Here is a 16,375-nt window from a genome sequence, read left to right on the forward strand (position 1 = left end):
GCCTGGGCTTCAGATGGCCCTCAGGGCGCATCAGGGAAGGAACAGTTGAGCCAGTAAGAGTTGTAGCGCTCTGGAAGGGAGGCCAGGCCACCCACAGAGCTAGGAGGGCAGCAAGCCAGTGTCCATCCCAATCTACTCAGTCCCAAGGGTGGCAAGATCTGGTCAGTGCAGGAAGTGTGCGTATGTGCGTGTGTGTGTGTGTGTGTGTGTGCATGCGAGAATGTGGGTGTGAGTGACATGGTGTGGATGTGTATGAGTGTGCATGTATTTGAGTGTGTCTGTGTGTGTATCCATGTGTGTAGGTGCGAGATTGTGTGTGTCCGTGTGTGCATGCACACACAAGAGAGTGGGTAGGAGAGTGCATGAGTGTGTGGGGTGTGAAATAGTGTGTGAGTGTAGGTAAGTATGTGTGGGTGTGTGAGTGTCAATTACATGAGTGTGTTAGTGTGTACAAGGTGTGAGTGTGTGTCTGTGTGTATGTATGCATCAGGAGGATGGCTTCCAGGGCCAGGCCGTGTTTAGTCTGGCGATGAGTCAAGAGAAAGTTCCTGAGGGATCAGAAGATTCTGCCTCTCAGACTGCAAATTTCAGCCTTATGTATTGAATCAATTTTATTTCCTGTATGAAATTCACATTAATATGTGATAAATAGCTGAACAAACTCTGCTAGCGGCTGGCCCCGGTTGTGTTTTTAAATCGGAAACCCAGAGTTGAACCATTCCCTTGGGCCCTTTGGGGGCAGCACTGGGGGTGCTAATACACTCCAAGGCTTGGATCTCCTGGGCTCAGCAAGGAGACAGTGGGCCCTGACCACTACACTGGCCACATGTAGTCTCTTTCTCTAGAGCCCCCATTGCTCCCCCAACCCAGCCATGCTTAGGAGGCTGCAGTCCTCACCTCCACCACGTCTTCCCCACCTCCCAAATCTGACGTTGGGAAACCCACACTGCCTTCCCAGCCCCTTCCTGCCCAGAGAGATCCTTCTAGTTCAGCACTTCTTGTCCACAGCCCATCTCTGCCCTGGCTGGTCACAGACTTTGACCCTGTGGTAGGCCCCAGAGTGGCCCCCCCGTCCCTCTCTCAGGAGAGATTAACTCCTGGCTAGACGGTGCACAGTGGCTTGGTCTTTGGGCCAGTCATCCCCGGCCAGCCGGGCGATGGGAGGAAAAAGTCTTCCAGTTTCACCAGCATGTGCCACCTAGAGTTTGTACCGCCCTCGGCACCCAACAGAACTGGAGAGCCTTTGGGAGCCAGAGGCAGAACCAGTGGCCCCGAGGAGACACAGAGACCAGGGAAGGGAGGGTTCTGGGCCCCCTACAAGGTGGAAGAAGAATGATGCCCACCTCTCCCACCCCCCATGACAGGGCAGCACAAGGGAAGGAAGCTAGAATCAAGTGCATGGTCAGGGTCAAGCCCAGGGTCAACCCCAGGGGACCTCAGGTGCTGGTTGGGGTCTGAGTTTAGATTGTGAATAGGTGTCCAGTGACCTGATGGCAGGTATGAAATGGTCTACTGTTATCCTGTCATCGTCCTTCTGCTGCGCAGGGGACCGGATGTCCCCTCTCCACGGACTAGACAAGGACCCCTCTGTGGGCTGAGCTGTCAGAGCCAGGTCAGGTGGGGTCCAAGGGCAATAGTGGATTCCTGGTTCAGGTGGGCATGAAGGAGCCATCCAAAGTGACAGTGAGGGGAGCAGCATTTCCTTCCTGCCTCCATGGCCCTGGAGATCCCCATCTTCTTCGACCCCTGATGCTAGCCTGGGCTTACCAGAAGCATGACTGAGTAGAACGAACACCACCCCCGGCCCCTGCCTCTGCTCCCCTAGCCATTCCAACCCCTAAACCCTCCCACCAGGGTGCTGCCTGCTTCTGCCCACAGCCCCAACACCTGGCATAGCAGAACCCTGGAGCCCAGCTAGACCGTGGCCTTGGCCCTTGCCCTGGAATGAATAAGAATGGCCAGCAGCGAGGGAAGGAGCAGTCATTAAGTATCAGGCACTGTTGTCCCATGTTACATGCAGTGGCTTGCTCAGTTCTCACAGCCACCCTCTGAAGTTGGTCCCATATGATCCTCAGTCTTTGGAGACTCAGAGAAGCCAAGTGACTAGCCCAAGGCCACACAGCTGGTTGAGGGAGAGCAACGGTTCAGACCCAGGTTCGTTGGAGTCCAGAGCCTTGGCTTTCGGCCTGCTGCTGAGCTGCCTCTCCTGAAGCTGGCAGAAAGCAAGAGGCTGACGTTCTTGAAGCCCCCAGGAGGGTGGGGCCGGACCATCCCCAAGAAGAACGGGACAAATGGGCCTGGCGCGCACCCGGCACGCAGCAGCAGGCCGCGGTCAGGGTACTGATGAGAGCCTGTGGCTCTCGCTCTGCAGCCATTGGGGCGGATTCCCAGCACTTGACGCGTCCATCCCTGGCTTTCCAGCCCAAGGCGAGTCGACTCTTCCGGCTGTTGGCAGCAACGGACAATTAACAGTAGAGAATAATTGCTTCTGGCTGTGCCAGCAACCCACTTTGGTTGATGAGACGGGGAAGGTCAGATGCTGAGGCAGGGCTTCCAGGACCGGCCACAGCCAGAGACAGGGACCGAGGCTGTCAGGAAGGGCCACCGAAGCAGGGGCTTCTGCACCCCCAAGGTCTAAGTGACAGGGACCCTTGCCCCTGGCCCTGCTGAAGACTCAGGAGGGTCAAGCTGAGACTTGGCCTTCATGCCCAGGGACAGCAGGACAGCTCGGGCCCTGGCTGTGGTCCTTCTGTCTCTGTCCACGCATCTGGACACAGGCAGGGCTCCTGGTAGCTAGCGTCTGGAGTAGAAGGAGCCAGCACGGCCATCCGCTAGGCTGGAGTGCGTGGGGATGAGGGGTGCACCAAGTGGACAGACCAGCCCTGGGTGAGCAGCAGGCTCAGCTGCCCAGAGCCTGCAGGACAGGCTAAGGCACCCCACCCGGTGCTGACCACACGTGTCTCCGGTCCCCAGACAGAGCTGTGACCTGGCCCTGCTCGCAGCTGTTGAGCCTGCCCACCATGGCGAGCCCCACTCTGAGCCCCGACTCCTCATCCCAGGAGGCCCTGTCGGCCCCCACCTGCTCCCCCACCTCTGACTCCGAGAACCTCAGCCCTGATGAGCTGGAGCTGCTGGCCAAGCTTGAAGAGCAGAACCGGTGAGTTGGGGCCTGGGGGATGGGGAGCGGCCTCGGGGGGGTGGCTGCAGCCTGGGCCCCAAACAGAAGTTCCTGGTGGCCCTCTCACACTCAGAGCTGGGCCTGGCCCTGGGCAAAGGAACAGCTCCCACCAGAGGCTTGACAGGGGCTGTGTCCTTGTTGTTCTCTCACCCCTGGATGAACAGACAGTTTCCCCATTCAGATGAGACCTAGGTTTCAAGAGGCCGTGTGAACCTGGCCTTCACCGACTGAGCCTCTGTTGGAGGGAAGAGCAAAGCCTCTGACTCAGCCAGGCCTTCCCACCTTTCTCCTCTGGCCCTCCCCCTGTTTTAAAATGTAGGTGTTGTTATTATAAATCAGATATGGCGAGGACAACAGGTCCAGAGTTTGTTACTCACGGTCCCTAAGAGGTGGGGGGGAGGGGGGCGCCACACCATGTGGGGCTAAACAAGAAAGCACCAGGGTCAGGCAGGGGGCAGAGGGAGTGAGGGAAAATGTGAGCAGAGCCTTTGTTGTGGTTTCTGCGAGGACCAGCAAGGACCAGCAAGGACCATCAAGGCCGTGTGAGCAGGGATAAAACTGGCTCGTTTAAATAATCTCAGCGGGCTCTGGGGTGGGGGCTAGCCCTAGTTGTCTGGCACCTGGCCCTGGGGGGGATCGGAGAAGGGGAGGTAGTTGGTTTGTGGGTTCTAGATTGGCTGGTTTGCATAGGAAAGGGGTACTGGCAGGCAAGTCCTTAACTATCTCTAGGAATCTGCTAGGCCTGCGTGGGCAGTCCCTCCAAGGTCAGCGAGGCCCCAGATGCCAGAGCTGCAGAAACGCGTGGTAATAGAGCCGCTTGCCAGCTGGCTGCCCCCCGGCCAGTGGCTCGCCCTCTCTACACCTGGCCTGTAAAGCACAGATCTTAACGAAACCTGCCCTGCTGGCTTGATACAAGACTAAGTCAGCTCCTATACATGCTTCTCAGCCTAGTGCTAGACACAGAATGGAACACTAGGAAGGCAGACTCTCCAGGGGCCCAGGAATAAGGACGCAGCTTAGAGAGTTTAGGGCACCGGCCAAGGTCACTGGCAAGAACAATTTAGACCCAATCCCTGGCTGCCTCCGGGCCCCCTGAGAAGAGCAGCCGGGCTCCCCAGCGGCGCCCTGGCCCCAGGGCGTCTCTAGAGACCAGGGGCTGGGCCAGGAGGTGCCCGCAGGCTTGGCCCGCCTCCACCAGCCCTTCCTGCCCAGGCTCCTGGAAGCCGACTCCAAGTCCATGCGCTCCATGAACGGCTCCCGGCGGAACAGCGGCTCCTCGCTGGTGTCCAGCTCCTCGGCCTCCTCCAACCTGAGCCACCTGGAGGAGGACACGTGGATCCTGTGGGGCCGCATCGCCAACGAGTGGGAGGAGTGGCGGCGCAGGAAAGAGAAGCTGCTGAAGGTGGGCGGGGCCTGTGGGGCTGGGCGGGGCCGGCCGGGCCACTCGGCCTCCGGCAGCGGCACCGGGGTCTTCCAGGGCCTGAGGGTAGAGGGCAGAAGTGGAGATGAGCCTTGCCGGGACACGGGAGGGGCGAGGAGCCGGGTGGGGATGGCGAGGCAAGTAGCTGTCACCTGGCGTCTCAGGTGCCCGTCTGTCTCCTGCCCTGCTCTGTCCCGTGACGGACGGGGGACAGCGCGTTAAGCAGAGTGCATTCTGTTTGCCGCACGGTGGCTCAGCCAGCTCTGGGCTGCGGGCGAGGCAGAGGCCAGCGCCGGCCCGGGGGCTGGCCTGGGTGGCTGTGGGGGAGGCTGCCCCGGGACAGGGTCCAGCCCAGCCTCCTGCTCCCCCTGCCCCACCCCGCTGTCAGGAGCTGATCCGCAAGGGCATCCCACACCACTTCCGGGCCATCGTGTGGCAGCTCCTGTGCAGTGCCACAGACATGCCAGTCAAGAACCAGTACTCGGAGCTACTCAAGATGTCCTCGCCGTGTGAGAAGCTGATCCGCAGGGACATTGCCCGCACCTACCCAGAGCACGAGTTCTTCAAGGGCCAGGACAGCCTGGGCCAGGAGGTCCTCTTCAACGTCATGAAGGTGAGGCCCGGGGCCTTTGGGGCCTCCCCTACCCGGGCCCCTGCCGGGGTTGGCCTGCTGGGGCGGGGGGGGGGGGGGGGGGCGCTGCTGTGACGCACGTGTGTTCCCTTGCAGGCTTACTCCCTGGTGGACAGGGAGGTGGGCTACTGCCAGGGGAGCGCCTTCATCGTGGGCCTGCTCCTCATGCAGGTAGGTGGCTGGGGCCAGCCAGCCTTGGGCTCTGCCCCCAGGAGGTGGGCAAAAGCAGTGTTCCCTCCATCCACGGTCCTCCTAGGGCCGGAGCTTCTCTCTCCATCCGCCTACGACTTCTGCCAGTCTCCAGACCAAGCCCCCAGTGGGTGGGCGCAGGGGAGCTGGCCACCGGCACTATCCAGGGGCCAGAACTCAGGCAGGGGCCTTAGGTCAGCCAGTATTAGTTGCGTTGAGAATTTCTTCCAGAGAACCCAGCAGACTCAGGAGGCGAGAATGGAGACAGCTGGGGGCGGGGGGACCAGAGGGTGTCTCACCTTGAGCTCTGGAGGTGGGCAGACCTGGGTGGCAAGTCCCAGCGCCACTGTTTTCTACCGGGCGGCCTGTGGCAGGTGACCTCAGCCTCAGGAGATTTCCCATCAGTAAAACCCAGGTGACGATACTGGCCAGAGGCTTGTTGTGAGGGTCCAGGCCGCCCGCACAGCCCATGTCCCGTACATCTAAATGGAACAGAAGCAGGCGAAGCCCTGCGCACCAGGGCCATCAGAAGGGCAGCGAGCGCCCCCTCCCACCCCGCCCCCCCCGCAGATGCCCGAGGAGGAAGCCTTCTGTGTGTTCGTGCGGCTAATGCAGGAGTACCGCCTGAGGGAGCTCTTCAAGCCCAGCATGGCGGAGCTGGGGCTCTGCATCTACCAGTTCGAGTACATGCTGCAGGTGAGCGGCGGCTGGGGCTGGTCTGCGCCCGCCCACTCCTGTCAGCCTGCACCCGTGCGCGCTAACCTAGGGCATCCCCATTTCTGTCTCTGAGAATCCCGGGGCCGAGAAGTCGCCTGCACGTTCCGGCTAAGAAAGGGGTCCTGTGCTGGCGAGGCTGTGGGGTACTGTCCCGAGGGTGCCTCCAGGGACAGGGCGAGGACCAGCCATTGATGGTGGGGGCTCCTGAGAGCATGGGGCTCCCAGAGCTGCTAGGACAAGAGTGGTCAGGCTGGCTCTTCTCAGATACGCCACCGACCCCCTCCCTGTCTGCTCCCCAGTGGCAGAAGGAGGGAAAGTGTTGTCTGCCTGCGTTTGCCGAGACCGGAGAGCAGCCGACTCTGTTTATAAATAGCAGCCCCTACACGGCCTGCCCCTGGCTGCCAGACGGAGACTGGGCGTGCGTGCGTGCATGTACACACACACACGTGTGCGCGTGCCTGCGCGTGCACACAGGGCCTGCTTCAGAAGCTGTCGCAGGTGGGGCTGTGTAGCTCGACGTAGCAGCGGGCAGGGAGGTACTGTCGCTTGAGGGGACCTGGTAGTGTTGACAAGCAAGTGGCCCAGGCCACAGAGAAGAAGCCACCTGCCCCAGGCCGGGTAGGCAAGGCCATCCACAGCAGAGTAGGGGGACAGGACCAGAGAACTCCTGGCTGTGGGACGAAGCCCCAGGGCAGGTGGGGAGACAGCCCCAGAGTCCACTCTCTCTTGGTGAAGGACATCCAGGGGCTCCTGACACCTTGTCCAGCCCCAGTTTCCCCAATTTCTGTCCCTTTTCAGCAATCTGAAGCTCAGGCCCATCAGACAGGCATCCTCTGAGAACTGCTGGGAGCCAAGCATGATGGGGCGGGGGAGGGGGGCGCTGTGGGTGGACACAGCAACTGGCAGGCCACAAAATATGGGGTGAGCTGCAGTGGGCTCACTACCCCACCCCCCCGCTCGCTCTCTGGGTGAACTTGGGGAGTTACATAACCACATAACCATCCTCCCCCCCACCACCCCGAGCCCTGGAAGCTCCCCCTTGAGGCAGTGGTGAGGATCCCATAAGCGTCGGGCCAGGGCCTGCCAGTATACCCAGCCCCCCCAGCTGCCGCTACTCCTGCCACCCCTGCCTATGTCCCCACCTCGTGCCACTCAGAACTCTCGGGTGCTTCAGCCTCACCCAGACACAGTGCCAAGGGCGCACAGAGGAAGGGAGCCACAGGCTGCCCAGGGCGGGCCAGGAAGTCTCCCTGGAAGCCGGGGCACCGAGGCCCCGCACTTGTGCCCAGCAGCCTCTTCATGGTGCCTGGCCTCCTCCTCCCACCCCCTCACTCCAGGAGCAGCTCCCGGATCTGAACACCCACTTCCGCTCCCAGAGCTTCCACACGTCCATGTACGCCTCGTCCTGGTTTCTCACGCTCTTCCTGACCACTTTCCCGCTACCTGTTGCCACCCGTGTCTTCGACATCTTCATGTACGAGGTGAGGACCCCAAACACCCCTTTGTCTCCCAGATACCTGACATGGGAAACAAATCCCAGTCAGGCCCAGGCTAAGGAAGGGCCAGGGCTTGGAGGGATGGGGGGTGTCAGACAGCCCCCCCCCCCCGCCCCGGGAGAGCAGGATCGGAGACTCACTGCCATCATCCCCTTTGCAGGGCCTGGAGATTGTGTTCCGGGTGGGCCTCGCCCTGCTGCAGGTGAACCAGACAGAGCTGATGCAGCTGGACATGGAGGGGATGTCCCAGGTGGGCCAGGAGGCCGGGGTGGGTGGGATTCCCTTACACCAGCCGCCCCACCCCCCAGCCCAGGCAGGTGAAGTCCTCCTGAGAGATGGGGAAGGGCCTGGCTGCAAGGGCAGAAGGTGCTCCTGAGCATCCTGCTCCTTTCCCATGCTTCCCTGAGGCCTTCCTGGAGGACAAGGCAGGCTCTGAGGAGCAGCCTGGCTACTTGGGGGTCGGGGGGGGAAATGGTGGAAGGCCTAGGCTTAGGCCAAGCCCTAGGAGGTCCCACCCCCCTCTCCTGCTCCCAGCTCTGGGTCCTCCAGTCTAATGGGGCAAATAGTGATAGCCGCCGAACCACCAGGCCTTGGCTGTGGTTTGGGCCCCGGCAGCTGGGCCAGGCGAGGGCACGGGCGGGAGTGAGGGGGCTGGGGCAGCTGCAGAGGAGGCCAGCCGGCTTTCCCGCCACGTCCGCGTCATGCAGGCCCCTCCCCCTGCCAGCATCTTCCAGCTGGTGCTTCGGGGAAGAATGCACAAAGGCCACGGCTGTGTCCATGAACACGGGCATCCATTGTGTGCCGCTGCCAGAGGGGGCCAGCTGGGCTGAGGAGCGAGAGCCAGCCTGGCCCCGAACCGCCGCAAGCTGTGTCCTCCGTTGGGGCCGGTGCTTAACCCTTTGCCGGGGCTCCTGGGGCCACAGGCGTGCAGGCTGCCCACCAAGGGGTCTTCCCTCCAGGCTGCTCCCACTGCCCTGACTCCTCACACTCTTGAGCCTCTCACTGCCCTAGGGCAGTGACACGCCTCCCCCCTCCTCTGCAAAAGTCCCTGCGCTCAGATCCCACCACCACCCGGCCTCTGCCCGCGGGGGCTGCCGAAGCCCTGCTTTTCCCCTGCAGACGGCAGTCCTGGCTGCAGGTGCTGCTTCCCCCCCACGCACGCCCAGCCCCGCTTCTCGCACTTACTCGCTCCACACGCACTGACAGAGCGCCCATGGCAGGCTGGGCCCTGAGCTGGGACATGGTGACGCCCCTGGCAGACCAGCTCCTCCTGCAGGGAAGCGGGGTACAGCAGGGCTCTGGCGGCCCCCCGAGTCAGGGCCTGTGTGTCAGGGACGGCCTGTGCCCCCCACAGTACTTCCAGAGGGTGATCCCCCACCAGTTTGACAGCTGCCCGGACAAGCTGATCCTCAAGGCTTACCAGGTCAAGTACAACCCCAAGAAGATGAAGAGGTCAGTACCAGGCGGCCGGGGTGCTGGCAGAAAGGGGTCCCCTAGAGTGGGACGGCGACCACATCGGCTTTCCCCTCTGCAGGCTGGAGAAGGAGTATGCAGCCATGAAGAGCAAGGAGATGGAGGAGCAGATTGAGATCAAAGTGAGTCCCCAGGGAGGTGTGGGGGACAGGGACGGGATGCCCTTGGGAGTGCAGCCTGGCCCAAGCCACGTACCAGCCTGTCCTCAGAATTGGAGGCGTCGTCCCTCCACCCACCTGCCCCTTCGTTCACCAGCAGGCCGGCGTGTGAGCAAGGGCCTACCCCAGGGCTGGAGACCCATCCCAGTGCTGGAGACCCATCCCAGTGCTGGAGTGGCAAATAAGGTGGATAGGTCCCTGCCCTCATGGGACCCCCCAGTTATAGTGGGGAGATGGTTGGGGAACCCATAGATACAGAGTATGGACTCCAGAAAGTATTCTGGATAAAAACGTGCAGGAGAGAGGTGGAGCTGACCCGGGGAAGATTGCTCCAGGCCCACGGAGCCCGTGCAAAAGGCCGCGCAGCAGCAGGCCTGATGGACTAAAGAACATCAGGGCTAGAGGAGTAGCAGGAAGGCTGCCTCAGTGGGTACAACCCTGAGGTCAGGGCCAGGCAGGAGCCAGGCATGTCGGACAGAGTCCCAGACTCTCCTCCCTCTCCTTCTTTCTGCTTTCATCCTTCCACGCGTGATTTTACTTATTCACGCAATAAGCATGTATTGAGCACCTACTGGGTGCCAGTCACAGCAGAGACTGAGCCCCCACACCCCAATCCAGCGAGAGGGACAGACACAAACACATACCCCTGGCTTTGTCCTCTTCAGGGACAGAGCCCCACAGACCAGGGTTCAAATCCCAGCTCTACCACGGACCAGCCACGTGACCCAGGAAGATTCACCTCTTTGAGCTTCAGTATCCCCTCCTGCAAAATGGGGATAACATTTGCTCTGCTGTTCAAATTATTATAATTTATTAATTTTTATTTTTACTACCATCACCACTATCAACATCTCCACCTCCTTTAGAAAGGCAGAGGCAGAATCTAGATTAGAATCCAGGTAAGCTGCCACCCATACCTGAAAGGGAAAGAGGACATCAGCATCCTGACCCTGTTTGTAGGTTTTCCAGAAGTAGTTTTGTGTCCTGAGTTTGCAAGCGTCCCCCTTTCTCAGGAATGGTAACTTGACTGATGCACCAGTCCAAACGTGGGTACCTGTCTTGCTCATGCAGTCATGGGCCTGCCCCCATTGGTGACCATGAGGGCCCAGCAGCAGGTAGGGACACAGCAGACACTGAGACTACACGGCCCCCCTGGAAACTTCCCCTCAGAGGAGCCTGAGAGCCCATAGGCCTTAAAGGATCCAGGCAGACGCCTTCACCCATGGCCCTGCCCTTTGCTCTTTCCCTTTTAGCCTGTTTCAAAACGTACCTGGAATTCGCTTTAATCAGGTGTGGTACGGTGACAGACACGGAGACAACACACAGACTGCCTTTGAAAGAAGGGTTTAGGGCGCCTGGGTGGCTCAGATGGTTAAACGTCTGCCTTCGGCTCAGGTCATGATCCCAGGGTCCTGGGATCGAGTCCCGCATCGGGCTCCCTGCTCAGCGGGGAGCCTGCTTCTCCCTCTGCCTCTCTCTCTCTCTGTCTCTCATGAATAAATAAATAAAATCAAATCTTTAAAAAAAAAAAAAGAAAAAAAAAAAAGAAGGGTTTATTACTCACAGGTCCGGAAAGGAGGGGGCACGCCCCACCATGCTTGGCCACATGGGGAAGCACCGGAGGCAGAGGGCGAGAGGGGCAAAGCATGGGCCAGCGCCTTTACTGTGGTCTCCACAGGAAGGAACGGGCAAGGCAGGGTAGTCAAGTTGGAGTTGAGGGTTGGTTCCTTTGAATAATTTCAGGAAGCTGCGGGCTACAGTGGGGTCCCTCGTTGTCCTGGGGCAATTTAGGGCAGGGAGAACATTGGGCTTGGTGTGTGAGTGAGACAGGCAAGGTGGGTGGGTGTGGGCTCTGGGTTGGCTGGTTTGCATCTGAAAGGCGCACTAGCCTGCAGGTGGTTTGCTGTCTCTAGGAATTAGCTAGTCCTGGGCAGGGCAGCCTCTCCAAGACTGGCTAGGTAGCTGGATGTCAAAGCATCAAAAATACAAGAAAAAAAAAAAAAAGCCTGATGTATACCTAGACCCCGGAGTTCTTGCTCACTCCTTGTCTCGTCTTCCCTTTGGAGTAAGCAGGAGAGAAGAGAGTTGTTGCTTGGGCACATCAAACTCCTCAAGGATCTCTGCGGTTATGCAGTGGTGGGCCGAGGCCAGAGATGGGGCAGAGCGATCCAAGGGTCAGGGGTGAGGATCTGGACTCCACATTCCAGATGTGGGGCAGAGACTTGTGCCTGAAACAGCTCTAATCCAGGCAAGCTGGGGGGCTCAGACAAGACAATGCCCCCCTCTGATTCAGTTTCCCTATGCATGACATCACTGAATGACTATCAATCACGTCTGTGATTTTCTCTGACTGCAGATGCTTCCCAGGAGTGTTCTGGGTGTTTCCATCACCTTCTTCTTCCCGGAGAAAAACCAGAAAATGTTCTTTGTGATCCACAGGGAGGCAGGGCCCTCATTAATAATGGATGAATGTGGGGTCTCTGGGCTTCAGGAAGATGCCGATCTGGTTGGTGTTCATTCAGCACACACTTAGGATCCAACTATCTGTAGCTGCTCCTTAAAGTGTACATGATGCAAGGCGTATATAAACCTCACTTTGCTTAAAACCAAATCCATCAGTGTAGGGGAGAAGGTGAAAAGCAAAGCAAGCTGCTTCCAGAACCCCACCCGGGGTTCTGAGTACAGCTGACTTTTGGTGGGTCACAGAAACATAGCCGTCCAGCTGAAGGAGGGCTGTGTGTTCCGCAAGACCCCCTCCCCTGGACCCTAACTCTGAGAACAGTTCATTCTGGTGCTGGAAGTGAAGCAGTGAGGGGAGGGAACGGAGAGGCGCAGAGGAAGGCCTGCCCTTGTGGGAGGTACCACACGTCTCCCCAGGAGACTCCCCAGGAAGGCGAGGGTGCTGACTACTGACCCCTGATACACAGTGCATACCCATGAAAGCAATCACTTTATGAACCAAGGTTTGTTTAAAAAAAAAAAAAAATCTAATGGGCCATGCTATATGGGAATTGGCCCTGTTTCCTGGGATCACTGACCCAGAGCATCTGATGATGGCTCTATCTTGCCTGGAGGCAGCCTGGCTCTTCAGGTATGGGAGTGGGAGTGGGGTTCTGACACACTTCCCCCCTTTCCCCACATAGAGGCTTCGGACGGAGAACCGGCTCCTGAAACAACGGATCGAGACCCTGGAGAAGGTGAGGAGCGTGGCCACCAGCCTGGGGCTCCAACTCCTCCAGGCCCCAAGCAGGACCCAGCAGCCAGACGGCCAGGCAGCCCCCTGCCCGGGCCTGGGCCCCACCTTGAAACAGCGGCCCCGAGGAGCATGGTGCACATCCCATGGGCCCCCCCCACAAGCCCCACTGAGATTTGGGCTGCCATAGAACCAGGGGGCACAGGGCAGCTTTGCCTGGGATTGGGTGTGAAATTATAACCCAGTTAACTGCAAACACGGGTCCCTCCTGGGCTGCCTGCGTGGGGAGAAGGAGGCAGACTGCTGCTTTGACTGAGGTGCCCTGAATTAGGCCACAGGCTCCCAACCCTGTAATTTGGAGGCCTCACCCTCGAAAGAAAGGACGTAGAGTAGAGGAGGGGCGGCCTTACCACCGGCGCCGTGGTGGGGTGCCAAAACCTTGACCCTGGCCCCCAACCTGTTTTTAAAGATGGGAGTAAAGGCGGGGAGGGGGCCCCTCTCCAACTCTCACTTGGCCCCCACTGCCCACAGGGAGTAGTCATCCACCGGCGGGTACTGCCCTGGCGCCAAAGCCTCGATTCTTACTCCGACTCCAAGTTAAAACACTTCCCTGTGGCCCGCCGCTGCTGCCCCATCCCTCAGCCTCCGGGGATGCGCCTCCTCCCGCGCGGAGTTTGCCGGGCCCTGGAGGGGGCAGCTGTGGGCACCCCCACCTGCCCACCCACACACAGATCCCTCTCCAGGACGGAGCTAGCCTTGGCTTTGCTCTTCCTCCGGGTCCTCTCCTGCTGGTTCTTTGGTTCTCTGGTCTCACTCCTCTCTCCCCTGCTTCTAGAGATAGTCCACTGCGTTAGTGACAAGTGGTTCTTGTCTGTCTCTCCCCCTCTCCTGTCCCTGCGCCTTCCGCTCTGCCTCCTCCCCCTGTCGCTCGGAACCCCCTCCGCCGGGTAGGAGAGCGCTGCTCTGGCTGATAGGTTAATCCAGGTACTGTAGCTTTTCATGCCCCTCTCCCATGTCCGTCCTGGTCCCTGCACACGACAGCCAGGAACCGCCTCTTCCTTGGCCGCTGCCAACCCGGGGGGCAGAAGGGGGCAGGCCTGGCACCATGCATGGGGGTGGCTGGGGACCGCTTCTCAGGGGAGACAGAGGTTTCCCTAGGGGGGGAAGAGGGGTGTGTGTGTGAAAGCATGGTGTGTGGGGGTAAGTGTGAGTCTGTGAATGTCTGTACATGCACGTGGACAGAAGGCTTCCTCCCTCCAGGGGACACAGGTGGGGATCCTGAGGCTGTATCAGCCACAGGCCCTGGTGTGTGCACTGCGCTGAGCCTCCCTACCCCACCACCACCCCCCCACACACACACACACGCACCACCCCTTCTGGCCCCTCACGCTCCTCTCCGCTCCTACCTGCAAAGCCTGCCATCTTCCCTCACCTGCTTCTGCTGCTGCCTCATCTCGAATGGCTTTATCTGGAAGCTTCTGCCTGCCACCTGGTGGCTCCGAGCCTGGAATGGGGGGACCCGAATTGGGTGGGTTGAGGGAATGAGGCGGGGGGGAGGGGTCTTAGCCCTGGGTAGATGGAGGCCCCAGGATTCAGGACTGGAGAAGGTTCCAGAAGAGCTGTACTCCACCTGCCAACCCTGCCCTGAGGGCCGGTCCTGAGTCCCCGGGGCCTCCGCTGCCTCCAGACCCCCACCCTCGCCAGTGGAGCCCCGCAGCTGCTGTGCCTCAGTCCCGAATAAGGATGGGTTCTCCTCACCTGGGACAGAGGCTGAGAGCCAGGAGCCGGCAGGGGAAGGAGCTGGCCTCGGCCCCACCTTGGGGCCCCCGTTCTCCATTTAAGCCCCACAAAGCCTGGGCCTGGGGTGGGTCTGTGCCTTCAGGCTCCTCCCCGTGTCCTGTTCCTGCCTGCCCCACCCACAGGCCCAGACCCGGTGGGGCACCCCATCCCAGGCTCTGAGTGCGGGAGGCCTTGCCCCTCTCCCACCCCATGGCCGCCCTCTAGGGGCCTCCCCCTGCGGTGGGCCCGAGGCAGGGCCTGGAGTGTGAGCAGAGGGTCACGGCCTCCCGTCCTCACTGTGCTCAGGGGCAGGTGACACGGGCGCAGGAGGCCGAGGAGAACTACGTCATCAAGCGGGAGCTGGCCGTCGTGCGGCAGCAGTGCAGCTCAGCGGCCGAGGACCTGCAGAAGGCCCAGAGCACCATCCGGCAGCTTCAGGAGCAGCAGGTACCAGGCCAGGTGGGCAGGGCTGCGCGCCACACCATGGCTCCCCCCTTCTGGATCTGCCCCCGTACATCCTGGGGGGGGGTGGTGCAGGGTAGGGGAGGAGAAACCCAGAGGGAGTGCAGATTCTCCCCCAGCCCTGCCCCCAGGTTGGGGAATCCTGGGGTCTCCATTCCCCCCCCAGCCAGTGAGGTGTCTGACCAGCCACACTGAGAACGAGACAGCATCAGCACAAGGGCCCCTGGGACCCAGGCTCTACCTGCAGGGCCCCCTCCCTCAGCTGATGTGGCTGTGACTCCTTAGGGGAGCCCTGGTGTGTCCCCAAGGTCGGAAGGGCTGTCAGGCTTCCCCAGGGGCCAGCCATGCAGGGTGGGAGCTAGCACGAGAGACAGAGGAGGGGGTTCCCTGCTCCAGAGCCCAGCACTTTGCCCCCATAAGAGGGTCTGGTCTGTGCCCACAGCTCTGAGCTGGCAGAGTGGGGGTGAGGGGGCGGCCCAAGTTGTGCTGTGGAGTCAGGAACTCGGAATCATGGTGGGAGGGCCCTCACAGGCCAGAGCACCGTGAAGAGTCCAGTTCTCCAGCACGTGGCTTTTGGGATTTTCCTTCAGCTGTACCCAAGCCACCTTCTTATTTGATGACCTGCCAGTGGCAGCGTGACCAATGGGGAAACCAAGGCTGGGCTCATCCCAACCTTGGCACGATGCCCCCTTTGAGGCCAGAGAGACATTCCCCTGGCACCCCTGAGCTCCGCCTTTAGGGGCATCCCTCACCTACCAGCCAGGTCTTCACTGTCGAGCTGTTTTGAAATGGGGGTGTAATGGGAGGAGGGAGGTGGGGAAAGAGGGGCAGGAGCACCATAGCCCTGAGCCCCACCCTGCTCCCACCCCCACCGTGTGGTTAGGCGCTGACCACACAGCAGGAAGGGGGCCCAATCCTGGGAACCTGCCCCGGCATCCCTCGGGGGGGCAGCCTGAGGCCATGGAAGGACCCCTTCAGAAGGTCCCCTCATTGTGGCTTTCCCAGGAAAGAGGCTAAGCCAGGATGGCGACATCCCTAGGCACAGAGCATCAGAACCCCCACGATGGGGCTCAGCTCTCTCCCCACGAGGTCAGAAGGCACAGGAAGGGGATCCAGGGTTTCTCCTCACCCCCCACCCTGCCTCTACCGGCAGCCTGAGCCCCTCTGCCAGCCCGGGGGCTTTGAGGAGGGGGGGCCAAGGCCTGGGCCCACAGCCGGTTGGCAGGAAGGCTGCATACCCTCCAGCTGCCGCCTGGGGCCCGACACAGCCCTCTGCCCGCCCCCAGGACAACCCGCGCCTCACCGAGGACTTCGTGGCCCACCTGGAGACTGAGCTGGAGCAGTCGAGGCTACGGGAGACCGAGACGCTGGGGGCTCTGCGGGAGATGCAGGACAAGGTTCTAGACATGGAGAAGGTGCGACTGGGTGGGCAAGGGGGCAGGCATTCGGGGAATGGTGGAGAAGGGGAAGTGGAGATACTGGGTGCACTTTGGGAGGTACATGACCAGGCCCTAGTCAAGAAGGGGTGACCAGGCAGACCCGCAGGGCACGTCAGACCCCCCCTGCCCTGCGGGTCCCCCAAGAACCTAGGGAACCTCCCTGACACATTGGTGCCCCGCTTCCTTCCCCATGGTCACCACCCAAGGTTCTGGGCCTACGGGAAGTTGGGCCCCTCACCA

The 16,375-nt window shown here is 60.7% G+C and overlaps 1 protein-coding gene across 4 annotated transcripts in view; it reads left to right on the forward strand.

The window, feature by feature from the left end:
• The window catches only part of EVI5L (ecotropic viral integration site 5 like), a 29,136-nt gene that overhangs the window by 8,834 nt on the left and 3,927 nt on the right, over window positions 1–16,375 (forward strand). The window contains exons 2-14 of one of the 4 annotated variants that reach the window (XM_036066002.2): window positions 2,974–3,157; window positions 4,391–4,580; window positions 4,987–5,211; window positions 5,326–5,400; window positions 5,989–6,114; window positions 7,473–7,616; window positions 7,792–7,881; window positions 8,986–9,083; window positions 9,166–9,226; window positions 12,406–12,459; window positions 13,407–13,439; window positions 14,541–14,693; window positions 15,983–16,111. In XM_036066002.2, coding sequence (XP_035921895.1) covers window positions 3,021–3,157; window positions 4,391–4,580; window positions 4,987–5,211; window positions 5,326–5,400; window positions 5,989–6,114; window positions 7,473–7,616; window positions 7,792–7,881; window positions 8,986–9,083; window positions 9,166–9,226; window positions 12,406–12,459; window positions 13,407–13,439; window positions 14,541–14,693; window positions 15,983–16,111 — 1,515 coding nt within the window. In that variant the 5' untranslated portion in view covers window positions 2,974–3,020. The remainder of the gene's footprint in view (window positions 1–2,973; window positions 3,158–4,390; window positions 4,581–4,986; window positions 5,212–5,325; window positions 5,401–5,988; window positions 6,115–7,472; window positions 7,617–7,791; window positions 7,882–8,985; window positions 9,084–9,165; window positions 9,227–12,405; window positions 12,460–13,406; window positions 13,440–14,540; window positions 14,694–15,982; window positions 16,112–16,375) is intronic. The other 3 variants (XM_036066004.2, XM_078056308.1, XM_078056310.1) reach the window with 3 other exon arrangements.

Source organism: Halichoerus grypus, chromosome 1 (assembly GCF_964656455.1).
Source record: "Halichoerus grypus chromosome 1, mHalGry1.hap1.1, whole genome shotgun sequence".
Classification (NCBI taxonomy): Eukaryota; Metazoa; Chordata; class Mammalia; order Carnivora; family Phocidae; genus Halichoerus; species Halichoerus grypus.